The sequence below is a fragment of the Eleutherodactylus coqui genome, chromosome 6 (genome assembly GCF_035609145.1).
Source record: "Eleutherodactylus coqui strain aEleCoq1 chromosome 6, aEleCoq1.hap1, whole genome shotgun sequence".
Classification (NCBI taxonomy): domain Eukaryota; kingdom Metazoa; phylum Chordata; class Amphibia; order Anura; family Eleutherodactylidae; genus Eleutherodactylus; species Eleutherodactylus coqui.
Genome location: NC_089842.1, coordinates 146,149,635 through 146,176,199, shown reverse-complemented (window position 1 = coordinate 146,176,199; position 26,565 = coordinate 146,149,635). Strand labels below are relative to the sequence as shown.

Sequence of the window (26,565 nt, the reverse complement as noted above, 5' to 3'; positions counted from 1 at the left end):
GTGTGTACAGGATTTCTACCCCTCCTCATAATAGATTTAAGTAACCTGCTATGCGGACTTATTTTTATGTTGTGGGCAGTATATTTGTCTCTAGTTTGCTGTGGGCAAAGCAGCATCATTCTTATTGGGTTGATCTTTATTATCTGCTTTACTAGCTCTTGTGTGTTTGCATGGTCACAGGAGCTGAATGCCTAAGGACAAGCAGTGGATTGCAGAGGGGCTACACTTCAGCTTTGATTTGCAGTGGTAAAACAAAAAACATGTAATGAAAGTATATTACAAGATTGATGAGGCACACCGCATATTAAATGAGCATAAGTTATCTGAAAAGTTATGTATGCTTTAAAGGGGTTCTCTCATTAGAAAACAAAATCAATACTTGCCAATTCCTCTCTTCCCCAATCCTCTCATGACTCCTGCAGTCCCCTGAGTCACGTCACCTCCAGCTGGATGGATCCTCTTCTTCCTGCGATGTTATGTACATTTCCAGCATTCTCCTTCCTTCAGGGCAATGTACACTTCGTCACTATTGACATAGCATTCAAAGCCTAGCAGGGAGTGCTGAGCTACTGCCGAGACTGTGCATGTGTGCTGTCTCACTGCAACAGTATATGAACTCTCACGGCGAGACCGAGCATGGGTAGTCTCGGCAATAGATCGGCATTCCTTCCTAGGCAGTGAACGTTATGTCACTAGTGATGCAATCTTCACCAACTTGCAGGAAGAAGAATGCAGAGAATGGATGCTCCATAACAAGAAGAAGAAGATCTGGCCGGCTTGCGGTGAGATGACCCGGGGGACTGCAGGAGACAGGAGAAGATCGGTGAGGAGAAGGTGCGTTAAGAAGACTGACTGGGGAGCGATAGGTAAGTATTGATTTTTTTTTTTCTAATGACAATACTCCTTTAAGTTTGCTGCTGTTCCGCTCTGTTATACAGTAGGACCCAAATAACGAAGGAAATGGAAATATCAGGTTTAACACATTCAGGACACTAATGGACATTCAGCATTCACTACAATGGGGTCTGTTGTGCCTCCAGCACTCCACTCTGCATTTTCCCAACAAAATAGCACAGCATGCTGCTCTGTTTTGTTTGACATTTTGTGCCAGATCTGTGCCTGAGGTTCTGAATGAAACCTCCAACACAGATGTGAACCTACCCTTAGGCCAAAGACACACAACAGTATGCAAGTTGCGCCGAGAATCTTGACAACTGACATCAGACAGCACACAGTCCTTGTGAAAAAACTAATGCAAGATTTGGTACATTCACTACTATTTATCCGTGTTCTGTTCGAGTCTAGTCCATTGTAGACTTGTACAGCACACAGACTGAAAATAGACTCATGTGCTTTTAGCCTTAATCAAATGTTTTTGAAAAAACAGCTAGAGTTGAGATTACCACTGAGTAAGTGACAGGACTGCCCAGTGCGTGAAATTTAAAGAGGTTGTCTGAGACAAATAACTAAAGCCCCGTTTACACGCAATGATTATTACTCAAAGTTTGTTCAAACAATGGCATACGAGCGAAAACCATTGTGTGTAAACGCTTCCATCTTTCACTCTTCGGCTGAATGATGATTTTTAGATGAGCTTAAAATCCATCGTTCAGCCGGAGAGAGATAACAGGGACCACACGCTGTGTTCTGCATGGGAGCAGCTGATTACATTGTATTCAGCTGACAGCCCGTGCGAAAACAATGCAGCTAAATGCAAAGTTCAGACCACCTGTTGGGATTTGCAAACAGCTGCTGGAGGCTCATTTACACGCAAATGAAGGTAATAAACTGCTAATGGACATTGGCAATTTATGCAAAACGATCGCTAAAATTGTCAATCTTTCAATCGTTTGAAAGATTGTCTTTTTTTATGTAAATGGGCCTTAAGGTTTAATTATCTAATTATGGCACCATTAACTACTTTCCCACTGTTAAAATAGCTCAACTTCACTGACATCATGTATACAATCCATGAGCCTTTGCAGCACAATCGGGGAGGTTTATTAATGCTGGCGTTTCATACGCTGGTCTTAATATTATCCTTATCAGTGCACGATGTGCCTAATATATGAAGACATGTATGACTCCTCCATACGCCCATGCAGAAGAGATTTATGGTATAATTTATGACAGTTTCTGGTGTAAATTATACATAAATGCATTGGTCCAGGACAGCCACACTCCTTTTCAGGAAGGGGGGCACTTCAAAAAATTTTTAAAGTTTTTCTCAAATGAAGCTAACGCTAAAATCTATAAAGCAGGGGGCATAGCTATAGGGGTTGCAGGGATAACACTCACTATCAGGCTTCAGAGCCTTAGGAGGCCTAAAAGCCCCTCCAGCATATAAGAAGATACCAGTATTACAAATAGTACTTGGCAGCTAGGGGGCTCTGTTTACAGATTTCGCATCCTGGACCAAGAGCTTCTAGTTACGCCTCTGTGAATCCTTTTAGAAGATAGTTAGATAATAAAGTCTTCACACAAGGCCATGCTCCCAAGATCACACTTCTCTTATATGCATTCTGTATTTCTTGACGAGAAAGATAACAGCCCTAGTTGAGGTAGAGATCTTCTTGGTTACTTACCTCTCATTGTTGGAGGTGTCAAGGTGTTTGTGTATAGTCAGAAGGGCCTGTTTCATGAAGAGAATTTTCTTCTGTTCTTGTTGCTGGCTTTGGTCAAACACCGTTTCCATTTCTTCCATGTATTTGGGATTATATTTATTGAGTTCTTGTAAGGATTTCTCATATCTTTGCTTTACCTGTAGTTGATATAAGAAAGAGTTTATGTGAAAGTGAACCAAATGCAGAACATCAACTGTAACTTATAGAGTTTATCTTGGTATTTGTATAGTGCCAACTTATTCCGCAGCGCTTTCAGGTAATCATTACTTATTATCCCCCACCAGGCTGGGTTCTCATTTTACGGACCTTGGAAGGATGGAAGGCTGAGTCAACCTTGAGCCGGCTACCTGAATCATGCGGGGATTGAACTTGCAACCGTCAGGTCGTAGGCTTGCTTTCTGTGTTAGGAAATTGTATGAACCACTCGATGCAAAAGCTATATTTTCTATTTTCATAGCAATCTTGGGTCAATATCAGGCATGTAGCCAGTTGGATGCTGGTGGGGCAGGTATCCCGGGTATGAGGAGGAGAAGGAGTGCCAGTAAGGCATTATGCCTTGGCTAGGGTATTCAATACAAGCTTATGGCTGCCCCAGGGGAAGCACAGCATAGCTACCACTCTAGTACATCTTTCCTATTGTTTTCTTGATGTCTTAATCCCCCAACAGTCACGTTAAAATTGGAAAAACCCTCCTGAAGATGTCACTTTTTTATTGTAGGTTTTGAATAAATATCTCTCAGTTGCCTTAGATGCATTTTAACTCCTAAGTGAAATAACTAATTTTGACCTTAAGAGACAGAAAATCGTATTCCCTTTTGTGTTCCAGTGGTCATAATTTTGTTTTTGTCGATGCAACTATATGAGACCTTATATTTAGCAGGAAGAGTTCTAGATTTTATAGGAAATCATCTCCGGTAAATATAATATATTGAATAATTTTAATTTTTTTTTTGGTGGGGGAATGGAAAAAAGCAATTTTACTATTGTTTGTTTGTGATTTTATTTTTATGGCATTCACAGTGTGGTATAAATGTTTTATTGCACAAGTCATTATGATTAAAACCACACAAAATGTATGGAGGTTTAGTTATTAGAGATGAGGGAGCATACTCGCTAAGGGAAATTGCTCGATCGAGCATTGCCCTTAGCGAGTACCTGCCCGCAAAGATTCGGCTGCCGGCGGTGGACGGGGAAGAGCGGGGAGGAAAAAAGGGGAGATCTCTCTCTCCCTCTCCCCCCCCCCCCCCCCCCCCCCAGCTCCCCTCTGCTCATGGCCGCAACTCACCTGTCACCCGCGCCGGCAGCCAAACCTTTTCTTCCGACCGGGGAGATACTCGCTAAGGACAATGCTGAACGACTGTCTGTTTAAAGTGAATGGAGGTGGGTGGGAAAAGAGCGCTCCCTGGCCACCCCACCTTCATGCCAGCAGCGCTTTCAGTGATGCTTGCGATACTTGCACCTCTGTAACAGCACAGGAGTGAGCATCACTGGGACGAGTGTTGGTCATTGTTTGCCTGAAAGCTCATCCCGCCTAAATGGGGAACAAATCTGCCTGTGTAAATGCTCTGCACAAGCGCTAATGACCTTAGCGATGACATCAGCGCTCGTGCAGTCCATTTACTAGTTTGTTGTCTGTGCTGGGGCGATGGCATGCGTGCCCACATAGACAACTCTGAGTGCCCCCTCTGGCACATGTGCCATAAGTTCGCTACCACTGTTCTAGACAATAATGTTCTGCGGACAATGTGACAATACTCTGGGAATGGTCAGCAATGCTTCCAACATGACAACGCATCTTGTCACAATTCCAACACTGTTTTATGTTGGTTTGAGGGTATGCACGATTGGACTGTCCTATATAGAGTCCCAGCCTGAACCATATTGAGCATCTTTAAGTGTCAGTTCAGGAAATATGAACAGCATCCATCATCTTTGAGAGAACTTGCCAGATGTTTACAGGATGAATGGAGGGAAATACCAGCTGAAATGTATCACACATTAGTAGAAGGTATGCCACACAAAGTATCCAGTGCCATTAGGGCCACAGAAGCCCCACTAAGTATTATCATATGTAAATACATACTACCTTTTGATTCTTGCTCAGGTGTCCAATTACTTTTGGTAGGATAGTGTATACAGCTGCATGTACTAAATTATTTGTCACCCAGACATACAAACAAGAACATGAACTCTAGTCTTGTACTTGTATGATTCAGCCTGACAAACTATTGCCTCTGGTAGGTAGACATACATCTCCATTGTAACACTTCCTTTATGAAGAGAACTATGGCAGCGGCCAAAGTGTCATTGAAGTCAGTGCTCTGCTTGCATGCATAGTGCTTGGGTTCGGTATGTCTTGGTTCAGCTCACCTTTTCTTTATCCTGATTGCATTTTTCGTGGTCTTCTGTGAGCTTCTTTTGCTTTTCCAAAGAGAATTCCGGGTTAATCTTTCCATTGTTCTCTCGGACAATTGCTAAATGTTCTTTCTTGCAGGCTTTGTGATAGGCTGTTTTTGCTTTCTCAACCTGTGAAGAGAATTAAAAATACTGTTGGTCGGTATAAGGACATCGATGGAGAACAAGCGGTCAGAGTGATTGGTGCATGTATGATGACAAAAAGAGGAATGAAAGAAGATGTGCTTCTAAATAACACTCTATATAGTGCATGCCCACCTTTACATATGGCATAAAATCTATCATCATTACGGTTAGTGATAGGCGTCACCTATTGGCATTAGATGTGGTTGTGTGCTGTGAGCTTCAGAGACCCTGTTGTGGGCCCATTGGAAGAACCTCTAGACCAGTCCAAACATGGAGATTGTAAGAATTGTTAGGTGATCTTGAGTTTTCATCCCATGTACAATGAATACCAATATTTCATAGCTACTAAAGGTCCATTTAGACCCAAAAATTTTTGCTCAAAAATCGCTCAAAGCCGTCTTTTGAGCGAGAATCGTTGGGTCTAACGGCAAGCTAAAAGAGAACTATAAACCTTATTAGTGCCACGCGCTGAGTTCTCAGTGGGATACCACTGATACTATTATTTCAGCTGGTATCCTGCTCAGAGAACACAGCCGGAGTATGAAGAAGACAGCGGTCCAGCTGTGTTCTGCATACCCCGCTCGGAGCGCTCAGCTGTATGTCGGCACCCCCGCAGTAAATTTCGGGGAAGGGCTTTAAATATAAGCCCTTCCCTGAAAATCATCCCTAGCTGGTGTAAAAGATATATACTCACCTCTTTCAATGAATGGCCGAGCGCTGCCTGTGATTGGCTGAGCACTGTTACCCATCACAGGCAGCTCTCAGCTGTCATTCATTGAATGGCTAAGCACTGCCTGTGATTGGCTGAGCACTCAGCAAATCAGATACAGCTCTTTCAGCTGTATCTAATGAAAGAGCAGTGCAGGGAGAAGATGCGGCTACACGAGGCTGAGCCCTGGCAGCGGTGGAGAGGTGAGTATATATTTATTTTATTTTTTTTACACATGCTATGGATGATTTTCAGGAAAGGGCTTATATTTAAAGCCCTTCCCAGAAAATCACTGCGGGGTTGCCTGTGTTCTGCATACCCCACTAGGAGTGCTCAGCTGGATACCAGCTGAGCGCTCCGAGAAGACAGCAGCTGTATGCAGAAGATAGCGGTCCCGCTTGTCTTCTGCATACAGCGTGAGCCTTCCTTTACACACTTAGGCAAAGTGAACCCTCAAAACTTGCACGCAAACTGCCGTTTGAGCGAATTTTGAGCGATCATCTTGCCATATAAATGCACACAACGATTATCACTCAAAAGATGTCTTTTGAGCGATAATCATTATGTCTAAATTAAGCATTATTTACCTTTTTTAACTTTTTAGTCCATGGTTTTTGGGCTTTGTGGAAGCCATTTTCTATCTCAGTGGATTCCTTGAATCCACCAAAGATCTTGCGGTGAAACGTCTCCTTTTGCCAGTTGCGGATTTTGTCAGAATCATCTGTCATCAGGTTCTTCTGGATCTGCACATGCAGCTCACTGAGCCGCTCTGTAGCTGTCATGAAGGACTGCCAGGCACGTAAGAGGGAGCCATACATGGGACCTGTGGTTAAATTACATGACAACATGGTTGGCTAACACTTCTCAGGCCAATTCTAGGAGTTTTAAACATAGCTAGCAGCAACTCCTTTCATATTTTTATTCTACATGGGTCTTTCAGCCCCATTAGCCTCCATATACTGCATAAAGGGCAAAAAAAACAATACACTTGAATTCATTGTAGATCCCGTTTCTAATACTCACTGGTGTCCACTATTGGTTTCCACTTGCGTACCCATTCTTCCATCTGGAGCGAATACTGCTTCTCTATCTTGGCTCTGTCTTGGAAACAGGCTATAATATCATCACATAGCCGATAACCATCTTCCATTCGCTTCACAGTGCTGCTGTAATTGTTTGGCTTTGAGATAAAGAATTGGTGCAATGCTTTTATTTTGTGAGCAATTTCATATATTAATATATTTTACTATATTCTAAAAAGTCAAGTGAGACTAGGGTCCACATTTTTTTATATCCATATCCATTTTTGAGCTCTATTATAGGAGTCCAATAACAAAAATAACTGGATTGTCAGATCTGGCAAATGATGGGAAGCTTAACTATAATGAGGTATAGCACATTTTCGGCATGCCCGTTTGCAGTTTCTGAAACAAAATAGTGTCACATCTTGACAGTAGAGCATCTTCACCATATGACACGCAAGCCTATATTCTTCATGCTGCCAGCTCTGCCAATCAGGATCTCTTAGATAATAGATGTCACGTATGTATGTTGATCCTGCACTCCCACAGCTCCTATGAAGACCTATGTGTCTCCATGGTTACAGACTACAAACAAAGCTTTGTGTAGTCTGAGCTTGCAGGATCAGTCTACACAGGATGTGTTTTTAGTCTGTTTCCATGGACATGTAACGGTCTGCATAGGAGCTGTAGACACGTAACAGTAGTATGTTCGCAAAGATCTTTTGCAAAGCTGCTTCATTTTTTTTTTATTTTTTAGATTCTTTAGAGAAATATAAGTAGTTACGAAAATTCACAAAGCCTATAGAGAATGGAAACTGGCACTTTACACTTACCATCCAGAAGCTATCACTGGTGGGTTCATCAATGGCTACTTCACTGTAGATCACCGACATGATTGCGCTCTCTTCTTATTAGCTTGGATTTCACTGGGGAACCCTCAGGGACAGCGCATCACTTCAAATTAGAGGAGTTAGATTTGTTTCCAACCTGTAAAGGCAATTTAAACATAAGTTCTATACAAAAACCACATAAGTCTCTGAAGATCTCCAACTACTGAGTTTCTGAGGAATAGGCGCAGGTTCTATTTTCATCCGTTTTACATATTACTTCGTATCACAGCAGCTCTTGTTTGTCAGAGAGGACAGAAGAAAGGAACGTATTTCTGCTTCATCTTTGTGTTCTTAAACTTTGTGCACAAGGTTTCCTGTAATTGGAGGGTGGAACAAGTTGCCATAAGTGAATACTAACTCCACCAATTTCTGGTCTTTACGCACTAAAGGTTTAAACACACCCAGTGCAAAAACTTGCTCTTCTAGACCAATAGAAACTGGATGATTCTCACTTGACCATGGAGCGTGAAACTTTTCCCACTCTGCTACCAGAAACTAGGTCACCACAGATGCTGCATCACTGACTAACCAGGAAGTAAGGTCTTATTACCAGATCACTCGTGAATGGATACCATTCTATTTGGTCACAATAACAGCAATACTTGAAAACTCCTTGTTTAAAATGCCTCATAAAATTTATTTCAGGAATAGGTGAATGTCTATAAATGATAGATTGATCATTATTGGAAATCCATTGTGATCCCCAAAGTGAATGTCTAATGTTAGTTATATATATTTATAGCAATTACTGCCTAATTTCCTGATGCTTAGCTCAAAATCCCATTCTGGCTCCTGACGGCAACCACTAGGGGGAGCTTAGCAGTTTACTGAAACTAGTTTAATAGCTTAATCTGCAATAGTCCACAATTGGCTCCTGAGCTCCCTCTACTGGTATCTCCAGGAAGTCAGACTTCTATCATTTAATTCTTTGTATATGTTACTGGCAATGTGTGAAATGAATTATTGTATAGAATTCCTTGGCATTCTATACAATGCCAAAAGATGAACCGACAAAGTATAAAACACTCCTGCCAGTAGTGGATTGGCCCTCTCCCCCTCGGCACCCAATTTTTTTCCCTATATCAAAATATATGATTCCACCCATCGCACCATCAACCACCACCATGATCTTCTTCCAATATTCCACAATCCAACCCTCATCATCTTCTTATAATGTCCTACAATCCAATGCTGATCCTCCTCCAAAGTGCACTACTACAGTCCTGCAGTCAGTCACTACTGACAGAGCCAGCCCGGACCCCAGCTGTCTCACTCCTCCACTGCACTCACATGGACAGTCCAGACTCCAGAGACCACAGCGCCTGCAGGCTGCATGTAAGGCCAGACAGGTCTGGCTCTCTATCTTTCATCATGGTGCAGCAATCATATAGTGTTTGCATGAAGGTCCTCTTTGGCTCCCCTCACTCAGGACCCTATGCACTGCTGCCTGTTCTGCCAACACCGGGAACTGCGTCTCCAGTTTTACCGCATCTGCTGCCAGAGCTTGTTAGAACAGGAGTCAGGACCCATCCAGCTCCTCACCTCTCCCGGCTGTCACCACTTCAAAAATCTTACTTTTTACCTCGATTGACACGGCGTTGCAAACTCTGTGCTAACCACAGTACAATGCTCCGATTGATTTTAATCATGGTTTGCAGACCTGTGCTCGAACGCAGCGTTTCTAACGCTGTGATTTTTGAGCGCCGTCTGCTCTATTTTCTTGTGTTTGCATGTTTTTTTACGCACCTGATCACCCATCACGATGATAGGGTGCATTAAAAAGCACAGTGTTACACGTTTGAAAACATTGAGAGCACCTAAATCAGAAAAAGAGAGAGACCGAGGAGGGCTCACCACTGCGGGACACTGAAGGACTCCGAGACCCAGGCACTGTGTGCCGTTAGGTTAGTGCCTGCTTTAGACACAATGATTATCTCCCAAAAGATGTCTTTTGAGCAACTTTTGAGTGATAATCGTTGTGTGCATTTAGAAAGGTGATCGCCCAAGTTTTGAGCGATCACTTTGCGCTCTGAGCGGAGTATGCAAAAAACAAACGGGGCCGCTTGTCTTCTGCATCCAGCCTTTCTCTTCTCGAAGCGCTCAGCTGTGAGCACTCCAAGCGGGGTATGCAGAAGACAAGCGGCCCCGTTTGTCTTCTGCATCCAGCTGTTCTCTTCTGGGAGCGCTCAGCTGTTATACAGCTGGTCGCTCCGAGCGGGCTTTGCAGAACACAGCTGGATCGCTGTGTTCTTCATACCCCAGCTGTGTTCACGGATACAGTTGACACAATAGTATCAGCTGTATCCCGCTGTGAACTCCTGATAAGGCTCATCGTTCTCTTTCAGCTTGCTGAAAGAGAACAATCAGCGATTTGTTGACGAAAACTGCACAATGTCAGTGCAGTTAGACCCAACGATTCTCGCTCAGAAGACTGCTTTGAGCGATTTTTGAGCGAGAATCGTCGGGTCTAAATGGGCCCTAATATTGGTTTTTATTCTTTTCAGTAAGAAAGTCCTGCACTTGACTTTTGTATTTTTTGTTACATTTTTATATACATCTTTTTTAAATAAAGGCCTTTTCATGACTCTCTTTGCCAAAAAATTATTTGTTGTTCTGTATAATGCCATTTATTCTATACAATGCCCAGGGCAAGTATATTACATACAACACACTTCGGACTTTGCTTAAAAACCTCACACTTTCTAAACAATGCCTTCTTCTCACACATTGCCTGTAACATGTACAAGGGATCTGGAGCTCTGGCTATGATAAGTGTAAAGATATATCAAGAAATGAATAAGCACAAAACTTGGGATCTATTTAAATTAAAAATTGGCATTTAGTTCTGGACATTCATTTAAACGTATAACTTTAATATGGAGTTTCTGGGCAAATTTTATTGATTACCTATCCTTAGGATAAGTCATCAATAGTTAATTGCCAAAGACCCGCCCCTCAGGATCCCCGGCGATCGGCTGATCATCTGGCCCATTGTCAGTGTAGCAGGGCTGGATGTCATCATCTGTGTTGAAGATGGAAACATTATAGAGGGCTTCACTCCCACTGAAATCAATGGGAGTGCAGTCTCCTATTACACTACCGTGTCTGACCCGATGTCTGAGGTGGAAGTACCAGAAGTGTAATAGGAGGCTTCAGTTCTATTCTATAGATAGGGGATAACTATATATCTTGGCACAACCCCTTAAAATTGCCATGCAGGTTTTAGGATTTAGAGAGGTTACCTCAGCACAGAAATTAGGGGAGCATATATTAGTTGTCTGACTGATAAGATCTCTGCTGATCGCTAGAACAAGTGGCAGTGTCGTTGGGGGTCTCCTGTTGGTTCTGCTGGGCTGCATGGTTGGAACATTAAAGTCAATAGATAATCATGAGGCTTCTAGGAATAGTTAAGCAGAGTTAGTAGGGGATAGAGTGGCACTACCACTTATTCTAGTGATCAGCAGTGGTCACAAACCCAAACCTCCACCAATGGCCGTTCATGGCATATCCTAGCATTATGTAATCAATGTCTGTCCTCAGACAACCCCTTTATGCTCATTTTCTAATTATTTAATATAACCTGCCCAAGCCCACAAGCCTGGTCTAGACCCACCTAAGCAGAAATATCCAGACTTGGGTTATGCAAGCAGCTTCTTCTCAAGTGGTTTCTAAGTCTGCAATATATCACAGGTTGTGGAAAGTCGATCTTACAAGTAGCCATTTGTATAAAACCACCCCAAATTCCTTTGTCACAGTAGAAGCTGTTGGATGAATTTCTTCCATTTAATAAAGACAAATATTTCTCTCTGGAATTTCACCATTTGGATTATATGGCATAAAACCCGGGACTGTGTTCGGTAAGAGGCTTTTAAATACCACATTATAAGAGCAGCAGAGGTCCTTTATCCTGCTAGTCCTAAATGGACATAGTGTCTCTACGGGCTCACTCACACGAACGCATCTGTCCCACGTATTACGCGTTTAAAATATGCAGTACACAGCAAATACGCATGTTCATGTATAGTTGCTGCATATGTTAAATCCGCATAGCCTATTTTGTTGCATAATAATAGGACATGCTGCATTGCTTTAAATGCGCGTCATACGTGCATGAACAAAAGCAAGGGTGAAAGTCGCCCCAACTGAAATCAATGGGCTTTTAGCACCACGTATTACGCGTGAGTGAGCACTAAGACTGTAGCCACAGGAGCTTTAGGCAGGCTGGTTACTAGGGATGCACTGAGTACTGGTAAACTATAGCAACCAATCCCAAATTAGTTAAAGAGGTATTCCGGGCATTCACTATTAAGGCCTGTCCACAGGATAGGTCATCGGTAGTTGATTGGTGGGCTGTCAGTGCACCAGGGCCAGACGTCTGCATCAGTGGTCAGGGGACATAAGGGTAATAGAAGGCTTCGCTCCCATTGATTTCAGTCTATTACATTTTCCACCCCTGACCACTTATAACGACGTCTGGCTCTGAGAAACTGACAGTGGGCCAGAGGATCAGCTGATCAGTAGGGATCTCGATGGGTAGACCCAGGGCTACCCAGCGACTTTTGGTCACAATAGTGGTTGCACAACTAATAATTGCAGGGTTGCCCTGCATCACACTCCTCTTCAGGTCAATAGGGTCACAATGCCAATCACAGGGTGCTACAAGGGCAGGTTGCAAAAAATCCATCAAGGCTGGATTTTTAGCAACCCACAGTTGCAGCAGCCTTCGACTCACATTACAACGCCACTGGGCTGAATGTGATTGCAATATTGCAAGGCTACGCAGCGATTTTTGGTTGCATAAACCTTGGCGTGACCAAAAGTCTTAAAGAGAACCAACCCTTTTTTAATGTACAGGATAGGTTATTCTAAGCATTTATGCAACAGGTTTTTTCAGCCAATTCTGTACATTTTTCTTCCAAACCCCCGTCAGCTGTGCAGCTAGGTGAAGACGGGACTGAGAAATCAGTCTTCACCTAGCTGTATAACAGTAGAGGGCGCTCCAGCTGTGTCTGCACCTGTTCTCTCTAGAGCAGCTGCAAGCACAACTTTTCTATTCCCATATTACGGTTTATTAACAAGTGTCTCTACTAAATATAATTTATTTTTGAGAGCCTTATGATCCACTATCTTCGTTTTACTCCGCTCCCTCTCCCATTCTGCTAATACGCTGCCGCCCCGATGTACTGACAAGGGATACCATATGTTACAATCAGATGCACTGTCAGTGCATCAGGTCCAGTGGGGAGCTAGCACTATGAGGGGAGAAGCAGTCCATAGGAGTAGAACAGCTTCCCTTTACAGCGCACCTGAACACGGCAGCATAGTAGCAGAACGAGAGAGGGAGAGGAGGAAAACACAGGGATGGTGGAACACAAGCGGAACAGGGCTCTTGAAAATACATTCTTTATAATAGAGACACTAGTTAATAAACTGTGAAATGCAAATAGAACAGTTGTGCTTGCAGCTGCTCTATAGAGAACAGGTGCAGACACAGCTGGAGCGTCCACTACAGTAAAAAAAAAAAAAAAAAACAGCCCCTGGAAGAAGTTGTCATTTTGCTGCATAACTCAGCATGCAGTTACATCTCAGGCTGATATACAAATGATTAGTGTTGTGGCATGATTAGATGAACTGTCTTCGTCCAAATTAGATACGAATGGCAGCAGAATAGCTTCAGTGCATAAAACAGGTATTTATTCCATCATTTAAAATGGTACAGGCAACGTTTCGACCATTCAATGGTCTTTATCAAGCATGTACAACCACCAACACAACCCCCTTAAATAATAAAACATATGTGCTCTTGGCCAATCATTAGCTCTGATGTCACTCCTCCCCCTTATAATTATGCATACAGCTGTGGCAAGTAACTACCCACCAATCCCTTTACATAATAGGGGTAATTCACCTTTTCCGGTTCCCAGGTATCGGCAGCGCCATTCATGACATCCATTCATACCATCGGCATCCATATTCCTCAGTGAGTATGCGCCCGCAAACTCACCCTGGGTCATCACGTCATCACGCTGAGCCACAGCTCGACGTACAGCGATGCTTCACCGCGCATGTTCATTCCGTATGCCCTACTGCGCATGCACCAGCTACCACCCCCACGTCAGTGCGCAACGCAGGCTCCCATACTTCAACTGCACTTGTTTAATGTCAGATCTTCTGAGCCAATGCGCATGCGTCCGCGTCCCTAGCAACCTATACAACAATACTGAACGTGACCCCAGCATTCATTATCATCATTTACCATTACCCAAATCTATCCTATGTATAGTCACATCAGCGAAGCACTATAGCTTTACCTCGCTCATCCTCTGCTCATACCATTAACCATAATCTTTGTAATATAATCAGTTTGTTCAGGAGATTTCACAAGCTTTCTCTTGATATATCGTTATAACCATTATTACCACCTGCATAAACTATGCGGCAGCTACTTCCAACAGAAAATGGTATATTAATGTCTATCTACATATACGCATCATAATACAAAAAAGTCATAACCAGGGTACATTCTAAGTGCTCTTTATTATACAGTCCGATGATCAATCAGACATAAATGCATAATATGCAATCAGTCAAAAACATTTATTCATTGTGGATCCAATTGATACGAGAATGTCATGAAGCGCAATGATACGCCAAAAATCGAGAACCAGAGGGGCCCCAATCCTGTAATAACAAAACAAACGGGATAAATAACATTATCCATAAAACACATATGATTAAAAACAACCAATACTCTCATATGTATCCTGGCTCAAATGTGCGGCAAATAGCTATACTCTATATTCAGTCCCTTAGGTATCATGGTATCCAACATGTAAATCCATTTTAATTCCTTTCGTTTTAGCATTAGACCTCTATACCCTCCCCTGCTCAACTCCGGAACATGGTCTATGACCCTGTACCGTAGTTGGTTTACAGCATGATTACACTCCAAAAAACGTCTGGAAACGGGTAACTCTCGATTTCTAGTACGAATTGTGCTTTTATGTTGAAAAATCCTCTTCTTCACCTCCTGCGTAGTCTCCCCTACATAACCTAGCCCGCATGGGCAGGTCAGAAGGTATACCACGTAGCTGGTATTACATGTAAATCTCCCCTTTATGGGATACTCTTTAGCAGTAAGCGGGTGTCTGAATGTATCCCCTTTTAAAAATTGCTGCAGCATGCACATCCTAGACAGGGGAAATTCCCCTTGGGGCTTCAACAACCCCTGTCTAGGACCCCTCTCAACCTCCACCATCGTATGGACCAAAACATCTTTCAAGTTCCTTCCCCTTTTGTACGCCATCATCGGGTCTGATATGAATTCTCGTACCTCCTTGCAACCTCTCTGGACTATAGGCCAATGTCTCTTAACAATGCCTGTTATTTTCTGACTCATATTACAATAAGTCATGACACATGGAATTCTTTCTGATCTAGCCCTATTCTTTGCTTTAAGTAACTCTTCTCTCTCTACATCTCTGACCTCATCTTTTGCTTTTTTTAAAGATGCATTCAGGGTAACCCCTCCTTCTGAACCTTGTACACATCTGTTCAAGACATTCATCTACAACCTCCTCATTTGCAATTTTTTTCACTCTCAATAACTGGCTCCACGGTAATGATGTAATCATCGGTCTGGGATGAAAACTCTCGAATCGCAAAAGATTGTTGCAACCCGTGGGTTTCTTAAAGATATCAGTGACCAGAGCATCCAAAGTCCTAGCCACCGAAACATCCAAAAATTGGATTTCTTTGGCAGAGTAACAGAGAGTGAATTGCAACTCAGGATACACCGAATTCAATGCTTTCTGGAAGGCTTGAAGCTCCTCAATCGAGCCCTCCCATATCACAAAGATATCATCTATAAATCTCCATCACGATCCTACAGATGACCAATGCACTGAGGTATAGACGAAATCCTCTTCAAAGACCCTCATATATACGTTGGCATAAGTGGGGGCCACATGGGACCCCAGAGCCGTGCCCTGTCGCTGCTGGTAATACCACCCCCACCCCAACCCCACCCCCCCGAAAACAAAGTAGTTGTTGGTAAGGATGTACTCCAGCAGCGACAGGGCAAAACCAGCGCAACATGATATCCAGGAAGTTTGCAAGCGCCTGATCAATGATTCCATCGTCCAAGGCTTCATTGAAAATAATCCGCAGCTGCTTCTGAAAAGCTGCAGTCGGATTCCTATCCAATTTCTCATATATCTCCACTTCTCCTAATTGACTTAGCAGTTCCTGGTTATACTGCGTAGTGTTCATCACTACTACTGTACCCCCCCTCCCCCCCTCCTTATCTGCAGGCCTTAATGTTATCCCGCAAACACTTGATAAAGTTCTAATGGCCTCCCTTTCGGCCTCTGACACATTGTCACCAGATCTCATTTTATTTCTAAAGCTACATGATCTCAATTTTTTTCACATCTTTTTCCACCAAGCTAATGTATGTTTCGATAGGATGATTATTAGCAGGTGGCTGATAGCGACTCTTGCAGCGAAGTCCAACCCCACCGATGGAAAACTCCCCCGGGGGTTGGACTGCGCAGCAACCTCACCACCCCCAGACTGTGCAGAGAAATGCGCCCTCAGGCGCAGATTTCTGAAGAATTGTTTTAGGTCCAGATCTACTTGAAACCAGTCCACAGCATTCTCTGGGCAAAAAGAAAGTCCTTGGCCAATACCTTAGTTTCAATCACAGTCAACGCTCTAGATGAAATATTCACCACTAAGTCCTCTTCGATGCTTTCTCCTCCATCACAGTCGGTCTGCCGGTGAATCTGGTCATCATCTCTCCTACACCTCTTCCATGACCTCTGATATTTTTGTCCACCCCATCTCTTCCTGAGTTTGGATTTTCCTTTCTCTTCCTCTGTACAAGACCACCAGTCCCTAAAGAAGATTTCTTCCTCTGATGGCCCGTTGATACATCCTCTGCTGAACTGGAACCTACAGATGAAAAACCAAAGTCCCTCCGAGGTTTAAACTTTCTCCTTCGTCAGCGCCTACGAGATCTTGACTCCTGGTCACCAATGCGCTCTGTCCTTGCTAACCATAGACCCGATTCTGGTTATAATCCTCCAAATCGCAGAACCACTTGCTCTTTTTCGTTCATTCCAACTCTTCTCTATATTTCTTTAATAAATCATCTTTCTTGATACAACGTACCTCCCACTCCTGCGGGTTAATGATACCTCTTAACTGTCCTTCAGTGTCGCCAGCACGTTCTTTACATACCACCACCTCTTTCTAGAGAAACTCAATGTTAAGTAGCATGATGTCCAGCGCAAATTTATTGCATATTGATTCAAATTTGCTATAGTCACATCAGCGAAGCACTGATTAAATGACAAAGATTATGGTTAATGGTATGAGCAGAGGATGAGCGAGGTAAAGCTATAGTGCTTCGCTGATGTGACTATACATAGGATAGATTTGGGTAATGGTACAATGATGATAATGAATGCTGGGGTCACGTTCAGTATTATTGTATAGGTAGCTATGGACGCGGTCACGCTCAGTGTTGTTGTATAGGTTGCTAGTAGAGATGAGCGAACGTACTCGGTAAGGGCGATTTTGCAATCGAACACCGCGATTTTCGAGTACTTCACTACTCGGGTGAAAAGTACTCGGGTGCGCTGTGGGGCGGGGGTTGCAGAGGGGAGTGGGGGGTAGCAGCGGGGAACAGGGGGGAGCCCTCTCTCTCTCCCTCTCCCCCCCACTCCCCGCTGCAACCTCCCGCTCACCCACAGCGCACCCGAGTACTTTTCACCCGAGTAGTGAAGTACTCGAAAATCGCGGTGCTCGATTGCGAAATCGCCCTTACCGAGTACGTTCGCTCATCTCTAGTTGCTAGGGATGCGGACGTATGCGCATTGGCTCAGAAGATCTGACATTAGACAAGTGCAGTGGAAGTATGGGAGACTGTGTTGCGCACAGACGTGCTGACGTGGGAGCGGTAGCTGGCACGTGCGCAGTAAGGCATACGGAACGAACATGCGCAGTGAAGCATCGCTTTACTTCGAGCTGTAGGTCAGCATAATGACGCAGGGTGAGTTTGCGGGCGCATGCGCATTGAGGAATATGGACGCCCATGGAATGGATGTCATGAATGGCGCTGCCGATACCTGGGAACTGGAAGAGGTGAATTACCCCTATTATGTAAAGGGATTGGTGGGTTGTTACTTGCCACAGCTGTATGTATAATTATAAGGGGGAGGAGTGACATCAGAGCTAATGATTGGCCAAGAGCACATATGTTTTATTATTTAAGGGGGTTGTTTTGGTGGTTGTACATGCTTGATAAAGACCATTGAATGGTCGAAATGTTGCCTGTACCATTTTAAATGATGGAATAAATACCTGTTTTATGCAGTGAAGCTATTCTGCTGCCATTTGTATCTAATTTGGACGTTGACGGAAATTGGAGAAGTGGAGTTCATCTTTCAGAATTGGCTGTGCAGTATTTGCCTCCCCTGAAAAGGGTATATATCAATTGTGCTGCTGGTGTAATTTCTTTTTAGATGAACTGTCTTGCCATCTGAGGCCCTAAAAGTGGTTTCACCCTCGGCCTATAAAAAGGCCACTTGTGTGTAGTGACCTCTTTTTCCGCTTGTATAGAGCTTGTTGAACACTAGACACCTCTACGACGCAGAGAAGAGATGTCACCCCATTACCAGAGTCTGAGAGGGGCGCAATATTGGAATGCGAGTAGCTGGATGGGCCATTCTGCTCAGACTGTTAGGAGGTGTTGGTACCAGTGGATGCGTGACAACATGCACACAAGGTGATTGGGCTCAGGATGACCTGGAAAGACCACCAGTAGAGAGGATCATGTGACAAGCACAAACAGCTCCAACTGTCTCATTGTCCGCCATCCAGAGCAGGTTGGACCATAGTTACAAGCCCCTGTGTGTCGGAACCATTTTCAAATGCTTGGCTGCAGGACATTTGGATACTAGAGCCTCCCCTCAAGGGTTCAGTTTTCTGCAATAAGGCTGCATGTCAACGGGTGTGATTCCGCCAGCGATAAATCACGCTGACTGAAGTTTTCCATAGCGTTTCTATAGAAAGCGCAGCCGCGGCGTCCACGTGCGGAGAATCATAGCGATTCTCCGCTCACAGGATTTAAATCGCAGCATGCGATTTGCCCCGATTCTCCGCGGTGAGCCTACTGTCAGATAGGCTCAGTGCGGAGAACCGTCAGCTGTCTCCTGCTCCTCGGCAGAGGCTCTCCGCTGCGGGATATTGCTACGCCCGTGGACAGGCAGCCTAAATTCTCCTTTTGCTCTGATATTGCAATCACTTACTTATAACAACATTACAATCACACAGAGAAAGTTTCATTCTATTCTGACAACTCCTTCTAGGTGATGGATTTATTTTTTTTTACAATGAGTGTACATATTTATCTGCCCTTCAAAGTCTATGGAAAGCTGGGTGATACAGGAACTGTCATGGCAGCTATTATTGTTTGTGGCCCGGCATCTGTAGCAGCCTGAATATTAATACTTCACAACAGAAGGCAACCAAAAAATGACCTCTTGTTCTCAGTGCAGGAAATGTGCAGATGACTGATCAGCATGGGAGACTGGCCGCTGGAACAGAGGGGAGATTGTCCACAGGCAGCAGTTATCCTTCTAGTCAAGCACATGATCAGTGTCACATCCCAAGACTGTCTTCAATTTCCCAGCTGATCACACCAGCCAGATATGCATTAGATTATGTTGATTAAAGCCTAAAACAAATACATATGTTCCCTGACTACGTAGGTGCTGCTTAATTCAGCCACATCTGCTATCTGAATCCAAGCGCGCCTGGAAACTTATCAATGAAAACAAATAGTTCATTTAAAGTCATCAGAGCCGTCTACAACTATAGCGCTATATACAGCAAATTAAAAACTACGTACAGAAATCTCTCTTTCTTTCTCACTATCTATCTATATCATATCTATCTATCTATCTATCTATCTATCTATCTATCTATCTATCTATCTATCTCATATCTATCTATCTATTTCATATCTATCTATCTAATATCTCTTTCTTATCTATCTATCTATCTCACATCTATCTATTGATCTCTTATCTATCTATCTCTCTCATGTCTATCTATCTATCTAATATCTCTCTCATATCTATCTATCTATCATCTAATATCTCTCTCATATCTATCTATCTAATATCTAATATCTCTCTCATATCTATCTATCTAATATCTCTCTCATATCTATCTAATATCTCTCTCATATCTATCTATCTATCATCTAATATCTCTCTCTTATCTATCTATCTCATGTCTATCTATCTATCTATCTAATATCTATCTATCTAATATCTCTCTCATATCTATCTAATCTATCTATCTATCATCTAATATATTTCTCTTATCTATCTATCTATCTCTCTCATGTCTATCTCTCTCATATCTATCTATCTATCTATCTATCTATCTATCTATCTATCTATCTATCTATCACAGTAAAAAATGGCATACACACACTGGAAATAAGGCCAGCCTTGCATCACTGCAGGAAATCCCTCCGGCAGCGGCTAAAAGGGATTTCCCTTCAGTTGCGGCAGGGAAATCCGTTTCAGCCGCAACTGAAGTAATTTCCTTGCCGAGCTTGAAGGGATTTTCCCTGTCACAGCCGCAGCAGAGGATTGCAGAGTTCTCCCATTGCTTTCAAGTAGGGCGGTGCTGCCGCAGACCTCATTGGAAACAATAGGCGATATCGCAGAAAGATAGAACAGGCTGTGACTTTTTTTCTCACACAGAGTTAAGCCGCCCTGTCCACCAGCGGAGAATCATTGCAATTCTCTGCTCACGGCCGGCAAATCACATCATGCTGCGATTTGCCGCAATTCTCCGCCGTCAACCTATCTGTCAGATAGGCTGACCAGTGGAGATCTGTCTGCCGGCTCCTGCTCCGGGGCGGCAGCTCCCGCGGCGGAGATCCACCGCCGGATACCGCATCTCCCGTGGGCAGGCAGCCTTAGCAGCACTGTAGTATTAGCTGCGGATGTGTGTTCCCCTGGTGACTCTGGTCCCTGTATCGTCTGCTCCTATAGCACACATCTCCAGCTTCTACTACAGTGCCCCTAAGTGCCTTAGATTCTTTCTTGCATTATTTGGACAAACTCTGCAACCATCAGGGGTTCACAACTTTTTCTGGTCTGAGGGCACATTGCCAGACTGAACCACTTTGAGGGGCCACAAAGGTATTCCCATCTGGGACATTTATAGTATATCCTAAGTATATGCCATAATAAATTGAAGTATGTTCCACTTTCAGGACTCCCACATATTGGGAGAATGGGGGTCACCCTGCTGTCAATAAGCACTCCAGAGAGGAGGAGACAATGCGTGTGTCACTCTCCATTGTAGATGATGGATGTTGAGGTAACGGCCTGGCATTTCATAAGCCCTATAAACTACAATGGAGAGAGCTGCATGCATGTACAATGCCTCTAACTTATATAGTCATGTCTGGAGTGCCAAACGGGTAAAGAGACTTTATTCTACTAATATATAGGAGATTCAGACGGGTACACAGTGCACCCTTAGGACAACAGGATCAGACAAGCACTCTGTGCCACTCCACTTCACCCTGACATGGAAACTACACGTGAGCAGCCACTTATAGGTATTTCTGTGTCGAGATGATTGGGGCTACATAGAATGGCATTGTGGGCCACACGTTGCCCCCCTGGGCTGCGTGTTGCTCTAGCTTGATAAAGGTCGTTTTGCTTGAAACGTTGCTACTATCTCTTCATCTGGATGTACACAAATCATCACTATTTTTAGCATGAATCATTCCCAGTGGGCCATTGACAGTGTGGCTTTGGCTGCAGCACTACTTGTCCACACATATTATCTGGGGTTATGATACCATCTTTTTTGCTTATCTATCTATTGTCATGGCATCAACAGCACCCTTTACTTCCTGAGTGTGGACACCAGTCTGGAGTGATGTTACAGCGTCAGCTCTGGAGCACGTAATGCACCAGCTGGCACATGCACTGCGTCATTTGGGACTGGATGCCTAGGGAATAGCATTTCCCTCTGGTTCCAGCACTGATAGGCTGCCTGGGCTGTCTATCATTTAAACTGGCTCCTTTTTGCAAAGGATGAAGGTAATACTTCCAGTGTTCTGGTCAAGACTCAGTGGTTCTGTATCCTGTATACAGTGCTTAGTTCTCAGTGTTCTGTGGTTTAACGTTCAGCAGTTGGAGCCGCTTGTTCCTCTCTGACTTAAGACTTGGCTACTCTCCTGCAGCAGATTCGCCCTTTTTGGGGTGGATGCTCCGCTAGAGTTGCCAGTTCAGTTTGAGTGGTTCAGTTGGTACCAATGCCACAGTCCTTTATCTTTGTTTTAGTCTCTTACATTCAACCTTAACTTTCCTATTAACTTGATTCTCTGTCTGTCCCTGTGCTTTGCTCCTAAACATATCATCGTTGGTTGCACCGACAGGTCTAAGCAGTGTGACATCTATCTACTCTAGAACCCCCATACCACGGTGCCACCATAACAGAGGAGATATCAGAGTTTATCTTTTGTTCTCTATAATTAGGCAGAGGAGCGCTCATGCCTGATCATATTTCCTAGGTAAGGCAGTTGTACCATACAAATTTGTTCTAGCCAGGAGCCACACAAGAACCACAAAAGGCCCACATGTGACCTCCAAACTGCTAGCGGTACATCACTAACACCATAAAGATATAACCTCTCCAGCTTTAGTGATATAATTTTGAGGTGAAGATCCTGGAGAAGATTTAGAATGGAGATACGGTACTTCTATTATTGATAAAGTTAGTCTCCAGACAAGTGACATCTCCACTTCACAGCTGCTGCTGTATCTTCTATTCAGTGTATAAGGTCTGTGCACTTTTGGGAAGTTGCATATCCAGGCTACGCTTTTCATTGGTAACAAGAGGCTCATGAATCCTGGAGCTGGGATAATTTCCAGCATCAAGTGGCAGATTCCTGGAACAGAAAATCTCCTGGCTGTATGCAGCATTCCCCACCTCCCAATACAGCACATCTAACCTCGTCACTTCTACAATTTGTTTTATGTTGGCAGGTAGATCGTTGGCTGCTTACTTATTTTCCATGCAATAATAGTCATAAAGCATGGGGTCTGCAACTAATTGCCTTGGCAGATGTTTTAGCTATGAGTTGTTCTGCTGGATTCCATATACTTAGCATCTGATGTTGGCCCTCTACAGCAAAGCCTATGTAAGCTGTTCGTGTGCACTGCATGGCGAAAAGTACGTGGACTGTCCTTAGTGGGTTCGACTATTCCAGCCACACCCATTGCTAAAACAGTTGCCGAAGATTAAGCATAGGGTCATGTAATCTCCGTGGATATATATTAGAAGTAGAACGGGTGAGGTGATGGTAAGGAACTCTCAACATGGAACTGTGTTGCAGGATTCCACCTCTCCAAAGATTCAATTTATCGACTTTCTGTCCTGCTACATCTACCATAGTCAATTAAGAGTTGTAATTGTGAGGTGAATGTGAGGTCTAGGAGGAAAAAATACCCAAGTACAAAGTGATCAATCATGTAAGGCCACAGAACTGAAAACTTACATTGAATGTCTATGGGTGGTCAACCACACACATCTGAAATCACCATTCACATTTCTGAATGTTAACTAGTGTGAAGCATACGCCACCAACTTTGAGCCAATGAAATTGTATCTTCTGGAGAGACGATTTATGGCAATGTGATGGGCAAGCCTTGATTTACTGGATTCCAGAAGAATGGTTCTTGTCAGAATATGTAGTTATAGTTTGGAAGAAGAGTAATAATGGCCCTGGAGTCGTCTTTTTGGCCTGGAGGCCATATTTGAATCTAGAACATCTTCTGACATAATCAGTAGAGCCTGATTTCTTTTCTCTATGGCGGTTGGGTCTATTAGGTCACTGAGGCAGCAAGCAGATTCAGACAGGAAGATATCATTTGGAGTAGAAGTGTTTAACACTACTGTAGCATTACTATATATGCAGTATTCACAGTTTGCAAGGCGGCGCTGATTTTCTAGCTATGTACCTTGGCAACAGCAGGTCAAGTTTATGATTCAGAGCAGTGTGAGGATCTAGAGATGGCTGGTTCTCGTGAAGGACTGCTGTTATATCCTTTATACTATGTCTATACGGTTGATCATTTAAAGCTCCAAATTCTGTTAACAGGACTCACTCACAGAAATAATTTCCATGTGTTCCCTGCCAGCCTTCTACTGAGTCCTATATATTTATATTATCTTTTAGTTCATTTATGATGTCCTCTGGCACTTTTATAAAATGTAACTTTTCTTTTCATTGTTAGTTTGGCATTTGTTGTTTTGTAACTAGCAAACACCTACTGAGGTCCCGATACAAAATCTGTAACAGACCCCCACCTACAATAATACTAGTGCCTTTTTATATGGCAGAGGAGCCATTTGACAACCTCAGGCACCAGAATGTCAATGTTACCTCTACACCCCTGAGAGTTGCACTTCTTAATTTAAGGCCCTTTTACATGCAACGATTATCACTCAAAATTCCTTCAAATGGCCGAAAGTGAGCGATAATCGTTACGTTCCACTTGTCTTTAGCCACGGGTCTTGAGCTGGTATAAAAGCTGCCACTTAAAAGATGTTTCATTTCAATGGCATTCGTCCAGTTTTTTGAGCCGCTGCATGATGGGTATTGTTTGCCTTGCATACACAATGAGTACGCTGTTTACTCTGCCTCGAGAAGACAATGGAATCTGCTGGCCAGATGAACCTGGCATAACCACACCTGAGCAAGCAGCTGCTACTGAGTTTACTTTAGCTAATGAGGGAAAATAGACATGATTAGGTGCAAGTTATTTTATGCAAAAATTTCATCAATTCATTCAATTGTTTGGCCGTTTAAGTGATAATCGTTGCGTTTAAAAGGATCTCTTCTATACAAAAATGAATGAAAATTAAAATAATGATGAAAGGAAATGAAGACTCCTTTAAGGAAAAAGGTTAGATGTGCAGGAACGTTTGGTCTATAACTAAGTTAACCTTTACTCTGAGGGAATTCATGGAATGTGGCACTAGCGTGGAGAATGTCGCTTCAATAACACCATGTACAACATTGTGTTTCATGGTGTCTATTCCGAAACATCTGTAGACTCGGGCACCGAGGCATAAACAACATTGGAGATGGTCAGGGGCACAGTCACAACACATTCCTCTCACATCTCCTCTGTGATAAGACACTTGTCATTCCATTAGAACCAGTCTTGCTTATTTGAGTCATATGTCCCAATGACCTTAAGTCCATAAAATAATGTCAGGATACTGGTACATGTTGAGTCTGGTACCTCCATGGCTATGTTGATTTGGCCAGAAATGGTAAACTAGATTGACTTCCATGGCACAGCTCATGTATCATAGGTGTTCTCATCTACTGATGATTTCAGCTATAGGATTTTCATAAGATATATCCTATGCAGGTATGTCCATATCTGAAAAGGTTGTGTAGTGGAGATGCAACAGTGCTGTTCGATAGAAGAAGAACCCTGCGTAGGTTCAGAAGCTCGAATTAACACCATGTATTTTTGATAGCCATTAAAAGGGATCATATCTACAAGATTACATGGCTTCTCTTGCTGAGAACAATCACATTTTCCTGGTAAAGTACTGAATGCAGCTTTGGTCCAATTTTCTTTTTGCTAATAAGGATGTGTTAAGGCAGCAGAAATGCAGTCCTAAGCTCTTGCTCCCAACCTAAAGGTTGCGAGTTCAATTCCTGCATGGTTCAGGTAGTCGGCTTATGGTTGAATCAGCCTTCTATCCTTACGAGGTCGGTAAAATGAGTACCCAGCTTGTTGGGGGGTAATAAATAAAAATTACCTGAAGACACTGCGGAATAAGTTGGTGGTATAGAAATAACAATATTTATTTATTTTTATTTATGTGTATACTTTTCCTAGTGATAAGCAGTTGGTGGCCACAGGAAATTCTATTATATGGACCCCCCTTTTTTGGCTTAGCTATTAAGGCAAATGCACAATCCCTCAGACACCGTATCTCTGGATTATCCCAGAGGAGAAGGGCAATCTTAAAATAATGGGAAAGTTATTAAATGAAGATTCTGGATCATCTGTGGGGTGTAAACTGAGAGCAAACATATCTCCAGAATTGGGAGATGAAGGTGAGGCAAATTTTTCCCCTTCATCTTTGTGCGACCCCTCGATCATGCTGGAACTGATATCAACTATAGAGTAAATAATCTCTCCTATGCCATGTTTGGTGTCTCTAGTCTTACATATCTTGAACCTGTGTAGGACAAGTATCACATATGAGATGACAAACCTGAAGGTTTCTTGACGGGATCAATACATTACCTCACTCTAACATGGTGAGATCACATTGGGAGCTACTCTTGAATCCATTATTAAAGGGGTTCTGACATGAAAAAAAAAAAATTGTACTCACCTTGCCTGGCCTGATCGCCAGGCATGTCTCCTCCAGCCGGCATCTTCTTCTGTGCCTTCAAAGCAGAGCGGTCAAAAAGACCGCTTCCTGCTCTGGTCCGTCCGTCAGGCACTTCCGAGGTGAACGGACGGACCGCACAGTGCTTGCTGTGGGCGGCCCGTCCGTCCTGCTGAACTCCGGAGTGCTGAGCATGCGCAGTGGAGACGCGGCCCGTCCTGACTCCTGTCAGAGGGCACCTCTCCACTGCGCATGCGCGCGATCCCGGAGCGGCGCGGCTGCTGGAGGAAGAAGACTGTCTGCCGGGA

General features: G+C 43.4%; 1 protein-coding gene across 2 annotated transcripts in view; it reads right to left on the bottom strand.

The window, feature by feature from the left end:
- LOC136632753 (protein kinase C and casein kinase substrate in neurons protein 1-like) overlaps nt 1–26,565 on the bottom strand; it is a 57,691-nt gene that overhangs the window by 12,183 nt on the left and 18,943 nt on the right. For both annotated transcript variants that reach the window (XM_066607888.1, XM_066607889.1), the window contains 5 exons: nt 7,730–7,883; nt 6,898–7,054; nt 6,462–6,697; nt 4,995–5,150; nt 2,586–2,761 (listed from right to left, as the gene is read on the bottom strand). In XM_066607888.1, the coding sequence (XP_066463985.1) occupies nt 2,586–2,761; nt 4,995–5,150; nt 6,462–6,697; nt 6,898–7,054; nt 7,730–7,789 (785 nt within the window). In that variant the 5' untranslated portion in view covers nt 7,790–7,883. The remainder of the gene's footprint in view (nt 1–2,585; nt 2,762–4,994; nt 5,151–6,461; nt 6,698–6,897; nt 7,055–7,729; nt 7,884–26,565) is intronic.